A 25078-nucleotide genomic window follows, 5' to 3' on the forward strand; every position below is an offset into this window, starting at 1 on the left:
AAGCAAAATACCTATGCACATAAAATAAAAATAAAAATAAAGCCAACATCCACAGAGGAGAAAACATATATTTGTCTTTTTGGTCTGGGTTTTCTCTTCCACCCCCAACCAAATGTTATGTATACCTCCTGGCAAAGGGAACATCAGTTTTTTTCCAGTGTATTATATCAACCACACTCCAGGGTAGGTTCCATGTGTATGAGTAGTTGGCCAACACAAAATGAATGCCATGATTTTGTTTTTGTTTTTGACTTTTATAGGCTTTTTATTTTGTTATTCTTGTCCTTTAAATTATTCTGTTTGGGTACTTTGGTCATAGACAGAAAGGTAACTAACAATAGACTGAAAATATTTTCATTTCTCAGTCACCTATTAGAACTTCTACTTTCTCTGGGCGGTGGAAGCACACACCTTTAATCCAGAACTAGGGAGGCAGAGGCAGTTGGATATCTATAAACTTGAGTCCAGTCTAGTCTACAGAACTAGTTCAGGGACAGCAAAGGCTACACAAAGAAATCTTGTCTCAAAAAATAAACACCCCAAATCAATCAAACACACACACAAACAAAAAACTGCTAAAGTAACAAAAAAAGAAGTTCTACTTCCTGTTAACAGTCTCTAGCTTTACATTTTTAATGGAATTCTAAAAGTTCTGACAAATTTATACCAAAGTAGCTATCAATGAATCATTTATTGAAAATCATAAAATTAATTAAAAAACAATGAGACTTGTAATTTTTTTCTTTTTGGTAACTAGACTGTGGTTCTTAGTATGAACTTGTCAATAAGGACATCAGGCCATACTGTCAAAAGCTAGAGAAGGCACTAGAGACAGAACTTAATATTATAATACAATTGGGTCTGATCCCTCAAGAATTCTTAGTCATGTGACTTGGCAAAGTATAAAGAAAGTAGTCTAACCCCCTATATCACCAAGTCATATAGAACAGTTCATTAGTTTCTAATTGAAAACCTATAACCTATAGTATTGAAAGGCAAACACAAGATCAGTAAGTCTACCCATAATCTTCCACTTCATGGTCTACCTCATGGGTAAATGACTTCATCTTGGAAACATACATTTGTTCACTGGTTTATGAGCCCAAACAGTTCATATGTTTTTTACTCCCTGTTCATCCTCTGTGTGTAGTGATAAAATTGTCACAAATCTTCCAATGTAACATCTACTCGTTTCCTTCTTCAGAACTCTGGGGCAAGAATGCAGCTCCCTCACATTCCTAACTCTATCATTTACCAGTCAGAAAAAATAAGTCAGTTACTCAACATTTCGGTTCGGAAGTTTTCTCTTCTTAAAATAAAGATAACAATGGCACCTTCTATAGTCTGAAACATCCCTTCCAAGCTCATTGGTTGAATACTTACTTCATCTAGTTGTGCTGTATTGGGAAGCTTATCTCCTTCAGGAGGCAGGATCAAACTGGCAAAAGGAGATATCCATGAGCAAGCTTTTGAAGTTCTGGCTCTCTGATTCCTTGTGCGTTGCCGGGCCTAATTTCTCATAGCAAGAACTTAGCCACTACACCATGAACTAAATGAGTCAAAATCACAAGTCAAAACTAATCTAATCTATCCTCTTGTGGTTTCTGTCATGTATTTGGTCACAGTGAAACAAAAGAAACTAATACAATACCTGACAGCTATAAATCCTGAGATAATCAGGTTTAGCAACCTACTTAAAATGTGTTTTTAATAAGTCATGAAACTGATTTGGGGGTCCTAATCAGCATTTTATGGAATGGAATGGAAGAAATAAGAATATTAAGTATTATATGAAGTTAAATTAAGATTACTTCTAATGAAGCAATTTTGTTAAAATATTTTGCTATATTCTATTTATCTGTTCAAAATGTACATTTTTGTTTTAGAAATATATTTAATCTAAAATTTTTCACACAATGTATTTTGATCACGTTTCCCCTCCCAGAGCCTCCCCATGATCCTGCCCATCCAATTATATGACATGATATCATTGAATTGCAGATTGTGGTCTATTACCTTTTCATATATTTATGATAACACAAAGATGTCTAAAAAAGGATGTTGTAAAAATAACCTTTGCCCATGGGATATCAACATTATAGCATAAGTTATTTTTTGTGAAAGTAAAACCACTGAACTCTGGTTTAAAAATCCAAAGACTTGATGACTATGTCTATTTTATAAGCATGCATTGTACTAACTAGTTTTCATGAAATTTCCAAGTCCTGAGAGCTATAAAGAAATTATAACCTGTAGCTTATATCACCACTAAGCTTACCGTGTAAGGCAAAATAGATAGGAACAATATAATTTCATAAACACTTAATTATGGTCGTGATCATGACAGTTAATAAGTACAGTATGTTCGAAGGTAACATGATATCAGTATTATTCTAGTCTAGAACATCTGTGATGAGTTCCAGAGGAAATGAATTTCAGTCATGACCAGATGAATGCTATCTTGATAAAGGAAGCAGGAATGTTAGAACAGGACAGAATGTTTATAAGTAGTGAGAACAGAATATTCAAAGTTCTTTCACAGTGAAAAGAATAGCACATGGAAAGGAAGTATAAAACAAGTCATCAGAGCAGACAGAAGAGAGAGATACTAAAAAGGTAAACTAGGGCTGATCATGCATAACCTTGTTCAAGATTTTGTACTTAAGAGCAATGGAAAAGCACAAGATATTTAAACTATGGAACTATTTTAATTATATTTACATTTTATCAAAACTGTGAATGCTGTATTAAGTTAATGGAGAAAACCTTGCAAAGGATTCAGAACAGTTGGAGACTAGGGATTACCATTGTCTCACAAACATTCTCATGTGAGATAGCTAATCTTACCAAACTAATGGTACAGAGAATCATCTAAATTAGTGAAGCTCGTCTCTAGGTACAGTGTATTAATTAATGGGGGAGCACGTGTGCCCTGAATGTAGTGAGTACCATCTTATAGCTGAGGGCCAGAAGGAATAAACGAGAAAACGATGTCTTTTAGTGTAGGGATTCTCTTTTTTTGCTTCCTGGAGACTATGACCTGAGTGAGCTGCTCTGAAAACCAGGCTCACCTGCTTTGGCTTTGACTGGGAATATAACTAAATTATGTCCAGTCACTGTCATTTGGTTGAGAATGCATAAAACATAACCTGAAGCCATGAATTAAAGACTTGCCCCTTTTTGACTTCATATGCAAATATGACAAAAATTGAGAAATAGCAGTGTAACAAGAGAAGGCAAATGTCAAACATCTAGTGTAAAGATGATAAACACATACTTATACAGATAAATTCTCTAATTATATCGCTATGCAGGAAACTTTTGAAATAAAGCTAGGCTTTTAAAAATCTGTCTTAAAATACAATAATGAAATCAGCATAATTTATATTTCACTCTTCAAACATTTTTCTATCTTTTCTGGATTTAATATATTGAACGCATTTTGTTCCTCCAGAAATTAGAAAGAAGCCTACATGTGGTTAAATTGCCCTCAACATCCATCTTCCAGTGCCTACTGCTCCAGTTTAAATGTGTTTCCTCAGTGCAGTCTTCGGAGGCACTGGGGAAAGGTCCGGTTTCCAAACAGCAGGTAACCTAACATGTCATCTCTTCTGAAAGAGATGGTTAACAGAAGAGTCAGCATTTGCCTCTTGTTCAGTTTTCACAGAAAATGCTGGGTTTATTAATGGGGTAATAATATGATGGGGTAAATAATATGAAAAATTTCAGAAGTGTAAATGTTTTAAAATGACAGCAACATAAATACATGAAAAGAAGTAATTACCTTTACTTTCTCAAAGGATATTCATACTAAAATAACAAATTACTTATTCCACTATATTCTCTAAAATAAATTGTGGTTACTTCCTTTAAGAAGATAATATTCCAATAAACATCCAGTATTCCCAGAAATAACTTCCATTCAAATTTTTCATTGTATACATTTTATACTATTGATACAATAAGGTATTTATGTATGCATGTACACACTGTACAATATATCGTATATTATAATTTACATGAATATGCAAAGATGCGATCATATAAATATAGCTTCTTTTAAATGTTGTTCCCTTCTCTAAGCTTCCTGTCAACTCTGCATACAACATATATACACTGTTGAAGCCTAAAGAAGGGTCTTGTTAGGCACTTGCTCTTTTATCAGGCAACTTTCAATTTTTAAAAAAGCATATCTTTATATTAATATTAGAAATATCCTTTAAAATGAATATGTATATGTTCCCTATATCCTCATAAACAAAAATGTACTTTTCCACAGAGTACCACTCTAATTTCATTTCCCATAGTGTACAACTATAATTTCATTACCTCCATTACCAATACTAAGTTGGGACATTTTTTCAAATCTTCTGTGAAGAAATCTAACAAGAATTTTTATGTCCATTTTGACAATTGGATTTTGTGGTCTTATCAAGTTTTTAAAATTCATTCTATATTAACATATTAATTAATCCTTTCATATTTCATTTTAAAAATTTTCTATTTAAAAATTAGTGTGTTACTTTATAACCAGGTCTTTTCATTTTATAGAATATTTTTTTCTAAATTATGATTCATAGATCTGTGACTGTAATTAGGCTAATTTCTCAAACCTATGTTGTTCCTTCTGTTTACTTTTAGGAACTTTATTGCCACCTTTTTCATACATTTTCCCTCTGTTGGAAGTCACTGTTTTTTTTTTCTCTTATTGATTTTTTATTGAGCTCTACAGTTTTCTCTGCTCCCCTCCCTGCATCTCCCCTCCCCTTCAAGCCTCTCTCAAGGTCCCCATGTTCCCAATTTACTCAGGAGATTTTGTCTTTTTCTACTTCCCATGTAGATTAGATCCATGTATGTTTCTCTCAGGGTCCTCATTGTTGTCTAGGTTCATTGGGATTGTGGTTTGTGGGCTGCTTTTCTTTGCTTTATGTTTAAAACCACCTATGCGTGAGTACATGTGATAATGGAAGCACTTCTTAATGTAATAGAAAAACAAAGGGTCATTGTTTTTCTGTAAAGCTGAAAGGCAAATCAGTCCTATATTAATAATGTGTTATCTTATCAATAAGCATACACATCTTTGTCTTTCTTTAAGCTGGTTTTACTTATTGGAATCTGTCTCCAGGCTCTCTAACACTCCCTGGGACTTCTCATGACAATGCCCTCCTAACCCATTAGTCTTTACAGCATCACCTGACGTCTGCAGTAAATGTCTCCTCTGCTTGTTATTCAAAGAGGTGCCCTTCCTATCTACTATAAATGAATATCACATCATTCAAATAAAAAACAAATATCAGTTAAGATGAAATTAAGATGCTTAATGGATAAATGTTTTTCAGAAAAATAGGGGGATTCAAAAATAGTACTTCCACCCCCAAACAAATACGTTTCTATTTGTTCAGATTTTGTACTGCAGTTAATAAAGTTACACTTTAAATAAAACATTGATAAACTTGTTATTACCAATTTTATTTACTTTTAGGGATTCTTGTGAATGGAGTTTTTATACCCTTTCCTGTATTAGGTATTTAAATTTACATGGATTTCTAAGTTTATAGCTATTTCATCATATCATATGTAGTTTTTTATTGTTAATTATGCATACGCGTATGTGTGTGTGAATGTGTGCTGGGCGGGAGTAAGGTACATGTGTGAGTGTAGCTGTCGGCAGAATACAGAAAATTGGATTTTCTGGGGTTGTGTTACAGGTGGTTGTGAGCTGCCCTACATGGGTTCTGGGAACTGAAAAGGGATCCTTTGCTTTTCACTAATAAGCCCTATTTGGCCTGTTTTGGGAGATCTTAACTATAGGTCAAATAACTATAAAAGAAAAGATGAGTGAATATTTTTCAAGTTTCTTATTTACTTTTGTAAGGCATTTTGAAATTATAAATATAAAAGCAGAAATTATGTAAATGCTTAAAGCAATATTTACTTTTCCAGAAATTAATTGTCATTAGCCCATTTCTTAGACAGTATTTTATATTTTGATTGTTTTCTTATGCCAGCAAGATGGCTCATTGCTGCTGAACAACAATCCCTAAGTTTGAGCCTGTGGACTCACACTGTAGAGTGAACTGACTCTCACAAGGTGTTCTCTAACTTCTAAATGTGTACTGTGGTACACACATGCAAAAGTAATAATCAAGTAAATGTAAATCAAAATTATTTTGCTAATATTCATTTGTTTAACTGGAATATTTTTAATAAAAACAGCTAGATGATTATTATTTCTTTTAAACATTTATATGTCTAACATTAATAGCTTCCATGTCTACAAAGTAAAAAATATTATGCTTGGTAAAATAAAATCCACTTAAAAAAAAGTACTTCTATGTATGTTACATTGCAGAAGAAGAAAGAAAATGGGATCAAGCCAAGAGACTTTCAGAAGAATGTACATTACTGAAAAATTCATTGAAAGTGTGAATCTTCCTCTTTAGATCTGCAATATCTGCTGAGAGAGTGGAAAACACGCCCCTCCTCCGCCGAGTGCAGAATACTGTACTCTCAGACTCTGGATAAACCTGCCCATGGCCATGCTGTGCTGTTTCACCAGCCATGCCATCCCATTGCTGATAGTGGTAAGCAATAGTCAAATTCCTCTCAAATTCCATTCAATTTTTCCTGATTCCAGGTGTGGAGTGTGAGAGAATAACATTCTTGTTGGCTGAAAATAGTTCTTATACTTGGAAACAGTCACCTAAGACACTGTCTCTTCTAGAATAAACTATGACAAATACCATACGATACAGATTTTACTATGCAAGCCAACCGTATTCTTTAATGATTGCTCATTAAGACAATATTTAGGATGTGCTGTGTGTGTCCACATATAAGGGTCCATGTGAGTGTGCATGCCAAGGCATGTATGAGAAGATAAGAGATCAGTGGAAGACTTGCAGTTAGCTCTGTCCTTTTGGCAAGTGAGAGTGATTAACTGAACTCAGGTAGTCAGGCTTGGAGGCATGCACACTTGCCTGCTGAACCAACTCTGATCCTATTTGTATTAAAGGTGGCAGAGTGAGAGTCCACTAGTTCTGACAAAAGGATAAATCACTACATATGAATTGGAGAAAATTCAGAGAAAGCAAGTGCAATACTGTGAGATATAGATACTCTGTGAGATGTCATATATGTTATTCAGCTAAACTTGTAGCAAGTAATTTTTGCATTGTATTATATTGTGTAATATTTTGAGAAGATGTCTTGATATCCTTCCCAGGCTCAAGATTTAGATCAGCATGTCTCTGCTTGGTGAGCAGTACATACTTGAGGCAAACGTCACTAAATACAGCTAACAAGAGTGATTTCCTGACAATATTTTCATTGTCAAATTATTTTTTGTGGAAATTTCAACATATATTTAATCTTATATACTAGAGTCCTTCTTTATATTTTATTCCCACAAATTTAGAAAGTATGTGTGCATTAATGGCATTGCTTTATGTGCACTATAAACACATTTACATTAATTCTTTCTTTTGCAGTGACGGATGTGAACAGTGAAATAGCCAGTAATGAAAAGATAGACCAACAGGCAAGGTAAAGCAAATTCCAGGAAGATAAACCAAACTTGGTAGAACTTAGCACCAAAGTTAAATAGAGAGTTACTTACGGATACACTTGCGAAAGCTGTTTGGCTATTGCATAAGCTGTTGGGTCTCGGTCTAAAGCATAGACAGTAATATCTGGTTCCTTCTGCAGAATAGCTTTTGTGTGTCCTCCTGCACCAAATGTCATATCTAGAAAGACCTTACCAAAATTGAAAACAATTACTTTTTAGCAATGAACATAACATTGTTTTCAACTACTTTATTTTGCAGAAGTAGACAACTTTAAAGATAGGAACAAACATAAAAATAGTATTGTTTGCCCTAAATTCAAATTTTCAGAATTAAGACTTGGCTTTATTTTGAGCAGTAAGTGTTTCATCAGAACAGAAGTAAGATTCACTGGAAAACCAAGACACATTAATATTTCACCATGAGGTCAAATTGGCCACAGTGCTGTGATGCTAGCTTTAGTACTTTATAGCTAGCTGAAAACTAGCAATATTTCTAATAACTTCTCATTATTGGAGATAGCGTAAAATTAGTGTGGTTCATAGCATAATAATTTTATTAAATACTTAAAGGAAATCTAGATATATTCATGAAGGTGGGAATGAGACTAGGTATTTCTAAAAACAGTCATAGAACAAATATAATAAAATCTGAAAAATAAAAAAATAACAAATACAAGACAAAAGAGTCGAAGGCTTCTTATGTCTAACACTTGAGACAAATTCTAAGCTTGTAATTAAATTAGGTACATATCTTTGGAAAAAAACCACCAAAGTAACACAATTCTAATACCTTTAAACGTCTCCAGAGCTTAGGAGCAAGAATAATGAAAGACATCAAAGAAACAGTCTGAGCATGTTATATTATGTAATAAATATGTACACTGTCTTTATTTTATATTACCAATGACCTTATTGAAATAGCCCACAAAACTAAATTTATGACGTTGGGAGGGTGTTCAAAGACTTCCCTAACTTCCAAACCAGTCCCAACCTACAAATTTTTACACTGTTTCTTATGGTCCAGATGTGGTGTACTGCTCAACTGTAATTTTACAATTCTCTTTAAAATGTGGGCAAACAAGATAACTAAGAAGACTGAGATCTAGTTCTTACAATGTATGTCTAAAAAGATCCACACTTTTAAAGATATGTATCTAACTATATTTTAGTGTTCTGGTAAAATTATTGCAAATCTTTCACTCTCCAAAGAGTCATGGTTTGGATGAGAAATAATAATCAATGTAGTAATGTTGGATACAATGATAACCTAAGATTATCAACCAGAGTTAAAATATATTTAAGTACACATGTTAAAAACTGTATATACAAACTTCACAAGAAGGGAAGTCCCTGTGTCTGTTATTTTAACATTAAAACCTACTTAATCTGGAATAAATCTTCTCACTAAAATAGAAAGAACATGGCCATAAAACAGATTATGAAATAAACATGGGGAAAAAAAGTGTACAAGGAGCACTGACAATTTTTTAATTTATGTATTTCATGCAGCATGTATATATCATTTATGTTTTTGTATGACATGTCTGTATGCATGTATATGGATGTGTGGGTGTGTAGGGGTGGATACATTTGCCTGGCTTTATGTAAGTCCTGCGGCTTCGAAATAAGTATTTCACACACATATGGAAAGTTGTTTTTACATTTAGCCATTTCTCAAGACCGACATAAAACATTTTCAGAATTTAACATTATACTTCTATCAGCATTGGCACAAAAAACATAGCTATATATTATATACCACTTTAAATAGCAATTTTACATTTTAAGAGATTCATAGTTAGAGGAGCTGTAAATAGCTCAGCAGTAAAGAGCATTGCTTGCTCTTCAAGTGGCCCCTGTTTCAGTTCCCAGCACCCACCTGGAAGCTCACAATCATCTGTAACTGGAGTTAGAAAGAATCCAAAGCTTCCTTCTGCCTTCTCCAAGCATCAAGAATGTGTACTGTGCTTAGACATACATGCCAACAAAGCACACATGCACATGAAATACAAGGAAATAAATAATGTAAAGAAGAAAAACAAACACAAATCTCATGATCAAATGATGGCATTTCCCAAAGCAGACCTTCAGGCACTTAGTGAATAGGCAAAACAGGATCCTCTGAGTTACAAATCTCTTATCCATCCTTACCTGTGTTTTAAAGTCATGGTTTCAGCCTAATTTAAAAAAAGAACTTTCCCCAAACAAAGCTCATATGTATCAACATCAAAAACCTGTTAGAACACTGGATTTAAATAAACAATTTTCACATGATTAACTTTTCCCAAGTCAAATATATCCGAAGCAGTTTTTTGAAATGGTATAGTATCCTTATTCAAAGATATTCTGAAATATGTAAAATGATTACAATTTACATGATTACTTTTAATATATCATGATTATATTCTTAGAGATGTACTACCAATAAAGAAGGTTTCTGCAGGTGAAGAAAAATCATTTATTACTAGCCAAATGTAACACAGCAAGCATAAAGTAAAAGATAAATGGGATTTATGAAATAAGAAGTGAACCCTACCACGTTTTGGGTGAATGGGTGACCAAGCCATCACTTTGCATTTCTAAAATTATAACAGGCATTAACTTTTTATTCTCATGGATAATTAATATAGCAATAGGCCACATTTTTCATTTTCACAAGTTGATAATAAACAAGGAAATTTTATTATGGATGTACCCTTTCCTTAGACATTTACAAAACAAATCAACATGAATGTTTCAAATGACCCTTTCCATAAACCACCTCTATAAATATGTCACAATTCTAATCTCATGCTACAACTTAATTTAAAAAAATCAAACTTGCTATTGATACTATGTTCTGGATAATTCATTTATGAACTCCATGGCCCTGGTCACATCATTCTAGCTTTCTGAGCTTCAGGGGTTTGACGTGATTTTAGAGTATATCAAGCATGAGAGTTATCCTGTTTCTCTAAGGAAAACTCAGGGGAAAAGAATGGACAAGTAGAAATATTTGGCTTTTTGAAGAAAAAAAAACTCGGATGAGAGATAACAGTTTATGATGATAACAGGAACTGAGAGGAGACCAGCTCTGCTTGAATAGCACCAACTCCTCCAGTATTCCTTCTAAACAAAGTACAAGGAGAAGGAATGACAGGGGAAGAAAACAAATAAAAACATGAATTCCCTAACCTGAATCACAGCAGAGTGGCACTGTACCTGTTAAACAAGGAAGTCTAACTATTCGTAGATGAGGCAACCCCACTGGGATCAATTAGGTCCTATGAAAGATGTCTTTAATCCATGTTCCCTCTCCACCTCTCTCCATTCTAACCTCTTAGTCTCTAACTCTTCTTCCTCCTCCCATCCATCCCACTTCTTGTGCCAGGATGAGTTCCTAGGTGCGCTTAATTATATCCTGCACTTATTTCTTCCTTCTCTTTTTAGGCAGATGCTTTTAGAATATATATTTCGTGTGAGTTTTTTCAGCACAGGAAAAAATATCTTTTTGAAACCATCAAAACCATTTTATTGCAAAGAAGCATCTTTTAGTAAAAATAAATAGAAAATGCTGGTTAAGCAGAGAAAAACTGTATTTAAGAAGAGATATTTTTCTGAAGTTGGACAGAGGAAAGAGAAAAGATGCACAAGTTGTGACTTGACTAGTATAAAACGAGAGCAGTTTCCTGAAAGACAACTGAAAAGGAGAGCCCTAAGTTATGGATTCCCAGGAGTTCACGTTTTGTTTGGTGAGTATGTACAAGCAGAGCAAAGGAGTCCAGGAAATTCACTGGGGATGAAGTGAGTGATGTGCTTGTTGATATGATGTGAACAAAGGAGCTAAGGGTCCGAATGCCACCACATGAAAGCAGGGAATACTGAGCATCAGTCAAGAAACAGCTCCAAATTTAGGACGCAGTACTGGAAGAGCACAGCAAAAGATCTAAACTGCTCCAGAGATCCGCACTGCTATTTAACAACAACACTGTTTCCTTAAAGAAAGAGAAATCTTTGAGAACATTAATAATTTATAATTCACTGTGATGTTTAATTCTGTTAACAGTATGTTTTGTCAGTCAGCAACCTTTACATTTAAAATGAAAAAAATAAGCATTTTCTGGCTTTAGGTTAACTGTTTTTGATGTAATACAATTAAATGATATTTTATCTCTATAATCATCTAAAACCAAAGAATCCTGCTCTGCTTATTTCCTTCAAAGTGAATTAACAATTGAATCACAGCTATAGATCTCATTTGGACATAGGACAGGAAAAAATTTCAGAAAATTAATGTTATAACTAAATATTCTAATCCTTCAACAATGAGGAAAGAGGTCCAAAAGGAAGCTGGTTGAGGGCAATGTTAATATCAAACCTGTCATCCCATAATACTCTCCTGTCAGAAATATATCACTAAAACACAAATGATATTCTCTCTTTCTTTTTCTCATTTTACTTTATTTTATTTTTGTAAATAGGATTTCTCTGTGCAGTTCTGGCTGTCCTGGAACTCTCTCTGTTGACCAGGCTGGCCTAGAACTCAGAAATCCACCTACCTCTGCCTCCCCAGTCCTGGGATTAAAGGCATGCACCCCTGCCACCTGGTTTATGGGCATGGGCCTAAGTACAAGCTTTGCTTCATATGTCTCCATCATACTGAAAAACAACAACTAGTCCACCATTTCATTTTGTTCAGAGTGTTTATGAAGATAAGCCAGCTGAACAAATTCCAAAGACAAACAAGTGTTTTGAATGTTGCCTGGTATAAATATTGCTTGTTATTATCACAGACTCTGATGAAGACAGTACTCACAGGTTATAGCTTTAAGGTTGATTTTTTTTATTTAAAAAGAGTAACCAAAAATTAAAATAAAACATTAAAACCAAAAAAGACATGGGTGTATAAAGCTAATAATCACAAATAATTTTAATGTAATTCCCTACTCATACAAACTTTTGTCTTTCTGGACTATACTTTGCCTTTTATTTGACTGTTTCCTGTGTTTTGAAGTCCCTAAGACTTTGGTAATGCTCCTCACTGAAGACGGAAAGTGATACAGACTAGTGTATATGAAATCATCAACACAGGTAGGGAATTTATAAATTGATTTCTTTTCAATATAGCAGTTCTAATCATTAAAAAAATCACATTGGAACACCATTGCTAAAATTGGACATGAAGAAATTTTTAGCCATGAACAGCATGAGGGCAGATCTCCCAATTACATTTTCCTAATGTTGATTAGTCATTTCCAATCTGTGCAAGATTTTTAATAGTAAGTTACCAACTAAATTTGGAAACAATATGGCCTGGCTTAACTTTAAGATATCCTCCTAAATGCAAACTTGTGCAACTTCTCATGAAATTCGGGATCAACCTACCCCTGGATCCAGCAATACCACTCTTGGGAATGTACCCAAGAGACGCCCTATCATACAACAAAAGTATATGCTCAGCTATGTTCATAGCAGAATTGTTTGTAATAGCCAGAACCTGGAAACAACCTAGATGCCCTTCAATGGAAGAATGGATGAAGAAAGTATGGAATATATACATATTAGAGTACTACTCAGCAGTAAAAAACAATAACTTCTTGAATTTTGCATGCAAATGGACGGAAATAGAAAACACTATCCTGAGTGAGGTAAGCCAGACCCAAAAAGAGGAACATGGGATGTACTCACTCATATTTGGTTTCTAGCCATAAATAAAGGACATTGAGCCTATAATTCGTGATCCCAGAGAAGCTAAATAAGAAGGAGAACCCAAAGAAAAACATATAGGCATCCTCCTGAATATTAACCTTCATCAGGCGATGAAAGGAGATAGAGACAGAGTCCCACAATGGAGCACCGGACTGAAATCTCAAGGTCCAAATCAGGAGCAGAAGGAGAGAGAGCACGAGCAAGGAACTCAGGACAGCGAGGGGTGCACCCACACACTGAGACAATGGGGATGTTCTATTGGGAACTCACCAAGGCCAACTGGCCTGGGTCTGAAAAAGCCTGGGATAAAACCGGACTTACTGAATATAGCAGACAATGAGGACTACTGAGAACTCAAGAACAATGGCAATGGGTTTTTGATCCTACTGCACATACTGGCTTTGTGGGAGCTTAGGCTGTTTGGATGTTGACCTTACTAGACCTGGAAGGAGGTGGGAGGTCCTTGGACTTCCCACAGGGCAGGGAACCTGGTCTGCTCCTTAGGGCTGATGAGAGAGGGGGAGTTGATTGGGAGACTGGGAGGGAAACGGGAAGCGGTGGAGGGAAAGAGACAGAAATCTTCAATAAATAAATAATAAAAAAAAAACTTAAAAAAATAAATAAAATTAGAAAAAAATAAAAAAAAATTCTACAAGGAAACACCCCCCCCAAAAAAAACCAAAACAAAACAAAAAAGATATCCTCCTAAGAATTTTTTTCCTGGCAATTTTTAATTTTGACTTTTATTTTATTTTTAAGAAATAAAGTGCTGGATTCCCAAACTCCACCTAATATTTGACGGTAGGTCTCTGCATCTGCCTCCATCAGTTCCTGGTTGGTGCTGCTCTAATGACAATGGGGCCAGGCACCAATATGGTCACAGGAGATGGCCTGTTCATCTAATCTGGGGTCCTTCCCATAGAATTCTGGGGGATTTCCGGTGCCAGGCTTCCATCAACCTGAAATGTACTCACTGCATTCTCCCACTCCGTGCCCTGGCAGCCTGATTGCTCCTGTTCTCATCACCACCTGCCCTCAGTCCACGTAGGAAACCTCTTCTATTTCCTCCTCCCAGGGAGATCTGGGTGTGCGGTGTGCACTCTCCTTGCTACCGAGTCTCTGGGTCTGTAGACTGTAGCATTATTATACTTTCTTTTACAGCTAATATCCACTTATGAGTGATTATGTACCATGTGTGTCTTCATTTGTCTGGGTACCTCACTCAGGATGATTTTTCCCAGTTCCATCAGAGTAGAAAGATGTGTAGGAGCCAGAGCAGTCAAGAACATGACAAAAAACCTCACAGAATCAACTAACTGCAGCGACTGAACCAACAATCAGGGAGCCTGCATGAGAGTGACTTAGGCACTCTGCATATATGATACAGGTGTGTAGTTTGGTCTTCTATGGGACCCCTAACAGTGGGAACAGGGGCTGTCTCTGACTCTTTTACTTTTGGGATCCTATTCATCGTACTGGTTTGCATTTTCAAGCCCTAATACACGGGAAGGTGCATGGCCTCAGGGTACTGAAGGATTGCAGAAGTTACTTATTACATGGTTAGATGTCCAGCACTCATTGAATGTTATGCAACAGTGTTCTCTGAATAAGGAATAATTGCTTCGGTCTTGAATTGACCACAGCTGTCACTTTCAAAAGAGCCCTCTCACAAGATTGGGCTACCTAACATACCCTCCTGAGAAAAACTGACCAGATCCATGAGGCACAAGAGGGGTACAACAACAGTCTCTATATCTTATAAACTCATATAATTTTTATAAACCCTCAAAAACAATCTGATCTCACAGAAGTGTATAATGAGATTACTTCAGAAAATTAGACTTAGAGGCACAATTAGGACAGAAGCAGAAATGATATACATACTTTTTGTGTGGGGGAGGTGTGTTTATGTGTGTGTGCTCAGCCATGCATACATGTGTATGTGTAGGGCAGAATTCAACGTCGAGTGTTTTTCTAATGTCACTTTCTGCCTTGGTGCGGGAGAATTGTTTGTATTCTGTCAATCATGTTTTAAATAAACGCTGATTGGCCAGGCAGGAAATATAGGCAGGAAAACCAGACAGGAAGTAGAAATGATGTAATGAGAACAGGAGAATTCTTAGAAGGAGGAAGCTGAATCCTCCCACTCCTGCCCAGATCACCAAAGCAGCAGGATGTGATCTGCCCCAATGAAAAAAGGTACTGAGCCACATGGCTAACATAGATCAGAAAAATGGGTTAATCAAGATGTGAAAGTTAGCCAGTGAGAGGCTAGAGCTAAAGGGCCAATCAGCTTATACTTTATGGAGACCTATGTGTGATTTTATTTGGAGCTTGCCGGCTGTGGGGTACGGGGCAGGACAAAAACCCCAACAACAAACAAGCAGGCCCCCAATCATGTTACACTGCCTCAGTTTGTGATGCTAGGCTAGCCTGGGACTTGGGAGTTGTGGCTGGAATAACTGGATGTCCAGCCCCTAGAACCTATCCATCTCTAACCTAATTACTGGAGATACAGAAATGCTGTACTATGCCAATCTTTTATGCGTCTGCTACAGAATTTGTACAGAATTTGGACTCATAAGTTCTCATGCTTGTGATACAAGCACTTTGTCCATTGAGCCATTTCTCCAGCTAAAACAAGTATTTCTTCTTTGTTCCTTCCATAATTGCCACCAGGCCTTGAGCTAGACACAATGACAGGGATCTATAATCTCGGCACCCAGGACTTGGAGAGTTGATAGAGGCATACCTTCAGTTCTGGATCTTTATAGCAAGCACCACATAACAAAACCATGACTCAACTTTACAAATGAAAATGTTAATGGCATAACCTTTTTACACCAGAAGAAAATGGAGAGTATGAGAAGATGCTGGTATCCTGACAAAAATGGCAAAGTATCTTCAAAATTTCACTGTGGACCATGGGCATGATGCCGTACACCTGTGCACCCACAGACTTCATATCTGGTGTATTAGCTGGGCAGCTGTTGCTTGATGGGTACTGCCAGTCAAACAGTCACTCTGACGTCCTCTAAAACTCACAGGCATTCAATCCGTGGTGCAGGAAGAGTCTAGTAGAACAGCAGCTGACTGCACAGCTGCACCCTGACCTGGCAAACAAAACTATGCCAATGTAGATTTAGGGAAGACATTACTCCTCTACAGCAGCAGCTCTCGACCTGTGGGTTATGACACTTTTGGTAAACCTCTATCTCCAAATATATTTACATTATCATTCATAACAGTAGCAGAATTATAATCACAAAGTAGAAAGAAAAATAGTTTTATGGTTGGGGGTCACCACAAAATGAGGAACTGTATTAAAGGGCCACAGCCTTAGGAACCATAGTCCATCAGTAGCATGGTTAATTTTCACCTTACTAGACTTAAATTAATCATGATGTCTAAGATTTTACCCTCATTAATCTGGTTTCTAAATGTTGCCTTACAGGGTGATAACAGAGGAGATCCAGTGGCCAGCATCTAAACTTAAGCTGCCCAATAAAAAGCTTCACAAACTCTTGAGCCAAACCAACAGCCTTCACGTGGTACAAGCCTTACAGTGGGACGATGGTGTCAAAGAAATTATTAATCTTGCTGACCCCCAGGACAAAGTTTGCCAAGGGTTCTTTGGATTTTTTTTATTTTTTTTTGCCCTGTTATCTTCCTTCCTACATTAAAAACAAACCTGCCCTGTCTATTTCTTAATGACACTCTTGGAATTATATTAATACTAACACTCTCAGCCTTACATATTACAGATGCTACCTCATGAGCCAAGGACGTATGCTGTCATGAAATGGCTGTTGTATGTTCTCTGCCATTGTTTAAGTTTTATCCTGGCCTCTTACCAGCCTTCCTCTTAGGCACTCTACTGAGCCCTCCCACATCTTTCATTTGCCAGTTCAAAGCAGTTACAGCAGTCTAGGTTCCCAGCCTCCTAAGAGCGGTTAGTGTGGCCCCTGAGAGAAGGAGAAACTAGGACTTAAAGAGATTACTAGTAAGTACACAGATAAGAATACACATAGATAGATAATAAAGATGGCAAAGTTTCAGCTTCTTCCCTCCTCTACTAACCTGAGGAAAAGGTCTAGAAAGCTTTCTCCCCAGCCAGTAGGGCCCCATTGCAGAAGGACCAACCCAAGAAATTTAAGGCCAGATTCATGTTGACCTCAAAGTTCTGGGTCTAATCAGCCTCCCTGGCTTTTGTCAAACTGACCAGCCCCAAGTGAGAGTTTGTCAAAGATCCTTAATACCCCCAGGATTTGAGGAGAAACCTGACTTTGGCTTCCTGAGTACCCCTCTACATTGCAGGTGGTACTCTTTTTATGCCTTACCGTTATATGTATATACTTTAACTTTAGTGAAAGCCTCTTCTCACTGGCAGTTGAATAAGAAATACAAGAAAAAAACATTACAAAATGAATTTAGTTGTGTAATCCTAATTATTTTGATGTTGTAAACTTGAAGCAGAAGTGAGGGGCACTTCTGGAGAAAGATTGTGAAAAGAATACTAAAAAATTAAGATCTACAGCTATAATAGTTCAGTAACGCATAGTATTAGCAAAAAGATTGATTTCAAACAACACTTAAAAACATCAAGTTCTAATTATACCTTAAAAACATATCCTAAAAAACTCAAAGCATGTAAAAAAAATGCCGAATTATTTGATTACAAATACACTACGAAGCAGCCTCAGGGAATACTAAAGCCCTGGAGGTGACTAAGCATGCATTTGCAACATGGAATATAGAGGAGAATCTGAAATATGATTGGAGAGAAATGAGCTTTCCAACAAGGTTATTCGGACATTCTGATAAAAAGTAATGTGTGGAACTAGTTCCAGACCTGCTGCCATGACACTGAGTCACCTTTGCCTGGTAAGTCATTTCTTCTCTTCCTCCCTTCTCCCAACATCCTAATGAGAAGGCAGATGCATATGCCTAGCTCCCCACCTAGAGCTTGGGGTAACTCTTTGTTATGTGACCACTTCGAAGATAAGCTCATTCTTCCCTTTTCCATTCCCTCCACCAGCACCACATCCCACAGGCCTAGCCCAATTTGTAGCCTTAGAATTCGCTTGGTTCAAGAGTCACCTTAGACTGGTGAGGATGTCTTTTCCATTCCCAACCTTCCCTAGTCTCACTGCCTTCCCTTGTGTTCACAGGGCTATAGCCAGTCCCATGCTTTAGGACACATTTGTCTGGTCTAGATAAACAGTTCATTTGAATAGCTTTACCACCAAAAGGTAGGAAATTCACATGTTGATGTCAAATCAAAAAAACAAAGCAATATGACTGGCAAAGACAGTATATCTCCCAATAAACTCACTGAAGGGACTCTAGCCAACCTGAGGATGGCAAACGTGACTCTGCCAGGCCTTCTCTTTTCACCTATTCCCTCTGTCTTGCTAAAAACCATTAGATTACCTTCCTAAAGCTAGCTACCAAATACTCACTTATTTGGCCATATTCTCCTTCTAAAGCTGACTACCAACTCCAGCTACCAAAGTTCTAAAGTCCAGGATTCAAAAGCCTTTTGGTTCACCTAATTAGCATGCCCTATTAAAACTAAACACCTCATCCTAACACAGGTTTCCCCCTTTTACCTTTGTAAACTGCCATTTGCCTACGGGCCATGTCTGTCTCCTCTCTGTCTAGAAGCAGTCTTTTGTATGCCCAAACACACACAAATATCCTTGCTGCCTCTTCCTTGTTCTCTTCCCCTTCTCCCAGAGTCCTCTGTCTCCCACCTTTGCTTCTTATCCCCCCACCATCCCTCTGGGGCAAATAAATGACCTTTGTGCTAAGAATTTAGTCTTGGGATGCATTCCCCACACTCACTACTCCTAGAGAAAGATGTATTCTCTACTGAGAACTACCTGGATAAACTCTAGAATATAGAATTTAAAAGAAAAACCATATGCTTTATTCACTGAAACCCAAGAAGATAACAAATAAATGTTTGAAAGGATGTTCAAGAAAATACAAAAACATGGATTAATGAAATGATGAAGAAAACTCAAGATTTGAAAATTGAATTCAATAAAGTCAAAGCACTGAAGAGTACACAAGCTGAAATGAATATGGAATTGGAAAACAAAATATCTCAATTAGAAAAATATGAGGATGCGAGACCATGGTAAGGCATGCCTTTAATCCCAGCACTCTGAAAACAGGGACAAGCACATCTCTATGAGTTCAAGAACATCCTAGTCTACAGAGTTCCTGTACAGGTTTCAAAGCTATACAGAGAAACCCTGCCTCAAAAAGTAAAGCAAAACAAAAATAAATAAAAGAAAGAAAAGCAGAAAAGCCTTTCAGAAGTGTAGAATTAGCAAAAAATTAGAATATTAGAACTTAAAATAGAGGATCTAGAAAAAAATGGCCAAATAGGAAGAAAAATTCTCTTAAGCTAAATCAAAACATCAACAATCTAACTATGAGAAATGATATTGATACGGGACTTAAAAAACCTTCTGACTGAAACCACTGCAGGCCTAGATAGATTTATAGCAGAATGATATCCTAGGAGTTTCAGAGAAAAATTACAACCTAATATTCCTCAAATTGTTCAGAAAAATAAAAATGGATTATTATCAAACTCATTCTAGGAAGACAGTTTTATTTTACTACCCAAAACAAGTAAGGACACGATAATAAGTGTAAACAGAGACTAACACAGGCACATATCAAGATGATCATCCACCATGATCAAACTAGCTTTATCCCAAAAATACAGAATTGTTTTAGCATATGTGAATCAGTTAATTATAATGAACCATATAAATGGACTTAAAATCACATGATCATCTCAATGGATGCAAAAGAAATTTTTGACAAAATCCAGCATGCTTTTGTAAAAAAAAAAAAAAATCCAAGAGAATAGGACTGCAGGCACTATAGCTCAACATAATAAAGTCTACATATGGCAAACCCATAGTCAGTATTATCCTAAAAGTGTACGTCCTGTAAACTTACTGAATATATAAAGGTTGGTTGTTTGAAACCTTCAGCTGTTTCTTTCTAATCTTATAATGCAATGGTGAAATTGGTTCTCCATTAAATTCCTCTGTCTGAATTTGAATATCTCTATGATCTGTTTTCTTAAGCTTTTTTTTTTTTTTAAAAAAAAAAAAAACAGGCCATGTTTGGCTACCTGTCTCTGGATTACTTTACTCAGGATGGCCTTTTCTAGTTCCAACCATTTGTATACAAATTTCAAGATGTCATTGTTTTTTTTTTTTTAACCGCTGAGTAGTACTCCAATGTACCACATTTTCATTATCCATTCTTCAGCTGAGAGGCATCTAGACTACCATAGTATGTACTCACTCATAAGTGGATATTAGACATAAAGCAAATAATAACCAGTCTATAGTCCAAGATCCCAAAGAAGCTAGGTAATAAGGAGAACCCAAAGAGAGACATACATGAATCCACTGGGAAGGGGGAAGGGACCAACCTCGTGAGAAAATTAGGAAGGGGGTAAGAAGGGAGGGCGGAAGGAGAAGGGGAGGGGAGAAATGACAAACTTTGTTGACTCCCCTTGGGTAGCCTTACCCTGTCTGAGGAGTGGATGGGAGAGGGAGTAGAGAGAAGGGTGAAACAGGAAGAGGGGAGGGAATGGGAACAGGGATACCTATGTAAAAGATTGTATTAAAAATTATAAATAAAAAGTTTTTTAAGACCTGTATCTTGGCACTCACATATACATAAAAAAACTTTTTTAGAGGAAAAAAAAACAAGAATTATCAAGATGATAATTAACATTATGTCCATCCCAGTTAAGTTGATTATCCTTTCAATTAATTGTTCCATTTTTAAACCATTCATTGTGTAATTATACAGAAACCTAAGTCTCTCTATTGTAATTTTGTTTCCCATTTTTAATGTGGGAAAAAAACTCTCTTTTAACTAATTGCTCCCTTTAAGAATTCCCAATTTTCTCACCAAATCTGCTGATGATGACGATGACGATGTGAAGCTGAGTGCTGTTGCATACAACAGAGGAAGCCAGACTGGATTTCAAGGCAGCTACCTAGTTTGACAGCAGCCTGAGAAGGGGGTTCAGGGAAAGCCTACCTGGAGAGAAGAAAGGAAAACCCAGCTAGCAGGACAGAGACTCCAGCAGCAGGTAGTAGCTCCAGCTTATGCAGGTGGCTGCAAAGCCACAGGGAAATGGCTTTTTTTGTAAATCTTTCCCCCAAAAGTTGGACGCCAGATGTAGCATAAATTCTCATTAGTCTTAAAAATAAAAACGCGGAGTCAGATATAGGGGTTAATGCTGGAGGATCAGAAGAGCAGAGCAGTCAACCACTGGAGGGTTCTTACTTCCACCAATTCTCAGACCAAAGGGGAGATCCTGTTTCTAGGAATCCTCAGACTGTATCTTCAGACTGCATCCAAGCTCCTGTCTCTGACCTATCTTACACTCCTCTCTTCACCCAGCCATATCACTCCTGTCTCAACTTTCTAGGGCTGGGATTAAAGGCTTTGACTGTGTTTCTTACAAATAAATATTTCTTACACTAATAAATTTGTGGACCCGAAATAAATTAGAACATATCTACATATGAACATTAAAGGCCAATCTTACAGATAGGAAATATTTTCACAGAAATGCTTTTCCTACCAACACCATTGATCCTTTATTGTGTTTTTTTAATGTTCCTTGTAGTATCTATCTGCTAAGCACCTTTGTTGCTTCATCTGTAACCATTACACAGGCTTATATAAAGAAAATAACTCTCAAAAGAATATAATGAGAGACAGAGGCAGGTGGATCTCTGTGAGTATGAAGACAGCCTGTTCTAGAAAGTGAGTTCCAGGACTGGTAGAACTTTTAAAAAGAGAAACCCTGTCTCAAAAAACAAAAAACAAAATAATATAACAGTTACATTACAAAGAAAACAATGTATTTCTTAAGTTTATCCCTTTTCCCCTTTTAAGGAGAGTGCTGGTGTCAAGATGATGACTCATACTGCACAATTCTCCAAACAGTTCATCTGGTAGCATCGATTGTACCCTATTTACGAATGAAATCTTTATTTGCTCTAACAAACTACATAATTTGGCAATTTGAAAAAATACGTTCTTTAATTATATTTTACTAAGTTATTACCCAATTCATTCTTCATTGTATGAACATCTTCCACTCTTATCTGCAATATGGTCTAGATTTCAATCACATTCACACAGTTGGCTTTCCCTCCTTATACAGAGAACAGGACAGCTAATGCAAATGGCTAAAAATATTATAGTGTGGGTAGTCACCATAGGGGACTTTCAAACAGGTCTCTGGCCAGAAAAAGAAAATGTCATTCTTTCAGGGTCTTTGGGTAAGTGTGTGTAGGATGGAGGACAATCTCATGCACCATGACTTGCATTTGCTAGTGGCCTCACCAATGAAGAAAGATAGCTGGTTAGTGAGCCAGAAGTAATCCTCTGCTCTCATCTCTCAGTGCTGGTATTATCAGTGAACACCACCAAGCCCAGGTTTGCCAAGGGAATCAGGAATCAAATCCAAGACCCCAAGCTTATAGGGCAAGTGCTCTACTGACTTCTCACCCTGTCACTGGTGTTTTTCGCTTCTTTTTATTGTTGTTGTTGTTTGTTTATTTGTTGATGTTTTTGTTTTTGCGACACAAGGTTTCTCCTGTAGCTTTGGAGCCTGTCTTGGAAATCACTCTATAGACTAGGCTGGCCTCAAACTCACAGAGATCCACTTGCCTCTGCCTCCTGAGTGCTGAAATTAAAGGCGTGCACCACCACTGCCTGGTTCTTTTTTTGTTTCCCTTTGTTTTATGAGAAAAATAGTTTTACCTACATCATCAAGAAATTATATCACCTAAAATAATGTCAAAATACATAAAGAGAAAGTTAGACATGTGTTTTTTTGGCGGTGGTGGCGCACGCCTTTAATCACAGCACTCGGGAGGCAGAGGCAGGCGGATCTCTGTGAGTTCGAGGCCAGTCTGGTCTACAAGAGCTAGTTCCAGGACAGGCTCCAAAACCACAGAGAAACCCTGTCTCGAAAAACCAAAAAAAAAAAAAAAAAGAATTATTAAGCATACAAATTGGTTATAATAGTCTAAAAATTACATAATACTGATCTATTTACTGACTCCATTTACTGTTCTCTGTAATACATTATTTTAGTGATGACGTTACAATATTAAATTCATTTTGGCTCACACTTTGTTTCTGATTTTGAGGCAAAATTTCAAGTATTCTAGGCTGGCCTCAGACTTGTTATATAACTGTGGATTGCCTTGAACTTCTGATCTACCTTCTCCACATTCTGAGTTAATGGGACTGCAAGTATGCATGATCTAATCAGGTTTATGTGACATTGGGCATTAAACCCTACACTCTGCACAGGTTACGGAAGCACTCTATTAACTGAGCTACATCCCCACCCTTCCTCCAATATTAACTTCTAATCATAAGCATTAAGTTAAAAATGAAGGATGGTAAAATCTCTCTCTCTCTCCTCCCCCTCACACACACCCCAAATAAAAATAGGTTAATATATCCAAATACCAGTATCCCATCTACAGGTGACCACATGTATGCAAGTATAATCATAACTATATATGTATATTAGGTAGATGATTAGGAGCTTCTAAATTCCTAAACTTATCCAATGATGTGACCCAAAAATATGCAAGTTTCAAGCTCAGAGTACTGCACACTAGAGCACCAGGAAACTCTTGCATAGAATTTACAAAGTAAAAGTTAAGAAAATGAAGTTTTCATAAGTTAATAAAGAGAGAAATCAATCAAGATAAGTGTTCTCTTCATAATTAAAACAATGAAAATGAGACAATTTCAACATGTCTACTTTTAAAACCAGCTGTTTTATGCTTTACAAATATATAACTATTAAACAATATATAAATGGGACATCGAGGGGAACAAAAGGGATTCAAAGTCAAAGTATCTTCTTTTAGGGGTAGAATATTACAATTTAATCATCACAAAAGTTAGGGAAGTTACTTAGTGTCTATGAGACATTAAGAGCTGGGTAATCAAAAGACTGATTATTGTTTGAAAGGTTAGGTCTTCTGTAACTCCTGAAAATAAGAGTTGGTCTTCACATATTATTTATGAAACTATAAATCTGCTATGTTGCTAGCCAATGGATTAAAAAGTAGGCCTACAGAAGAAAGACATTTCATCTATGTTCTCAGATAAATACAAAAAAAAAAAAAGGCTACTTGTGCCTGTTTTGAGTGATTGTGAGCAGTCCCACAGGACTACTTTCCCTCTGATGGGAAACCAGAAGAGGCTAAAATCAACAGTAACTTAATTTTGAATTACTGTTGAACACAAAAAATAAAGCAGATGATAAAGTTTAATCAACATTTAAGGGTAGATCATAGCATTAAGTCAAAAAACAGACAACTCCATGGTACTCTAGCATGAACCCTGAAAAGAGAACTTGTAAATCATGGACAATGCAAGTGTGTGTGTGTGTGTGTGTGTGTGTGTGTGTGTGTACAATATGCTATAAAGAACACTATAGTAATGATTTTATAACTAAGCGCATTTATGATTACAGCATAACTCATTGTGGTTGATTTGATTTGGGTCTTCTACTTTATTGAAGTTTCTGTCAAAGTGTTATTTGAACAAAATATAAATCCCCCTTGTATGGTATCTAGTGACAGTTTATAAGATGTAAGGCGAAGTTTACAGTTCTGACAAGCTAATCACCATAGGGAACCATCCAATACAAATAATTCACTCACAGAAGCTTGCCCTGGTACCTATTTATTTTATATTACAACTGGATCCCTAATACAACTGGGTCTT

The 25078-nt window shown here is 36.5% G+C and overlaps 1 protein-coding gene across 3 annotated transcripts in view; it reads right to left on the reverse strand.

Moving 5' to 3' along the window:
- The window catches only part of Mettl15 (methyltransferase like 15), a 178168-nt gene that overhangs the window by 85651 nt on the left and 67439 nt on the right, over positions 1-25078 (reverse strand). For all 3 annotated transcript variants that reach the window (XM_041678941.1, XM_041678939.1, XM_041678940.1), the window contains exon 4: positions 7619-7755. In XM_041678941.1, the coding sequence (XP_041534875.1) occupies positions 7619-7755 (137 nt within the window). The remainder of the gene's footprint in view (positions 1-7618; positions 7756-25078) is intronic.

This window comes from Microtus oregoni, unplaced genomic scaffold, assembly GCF_018167655.1.
Source record: "Microtus oregoni isolate MIOR12 unplaced genomic scaffold, Mior012 000031F_ref0000149, whole genome shotgun sequence".
Lineage (NCBI taxonomy): Eukaryota > Metazoa > Chordata > Mammalia > Rodentia > Cricetidae > Microtus > Microtus oregoni.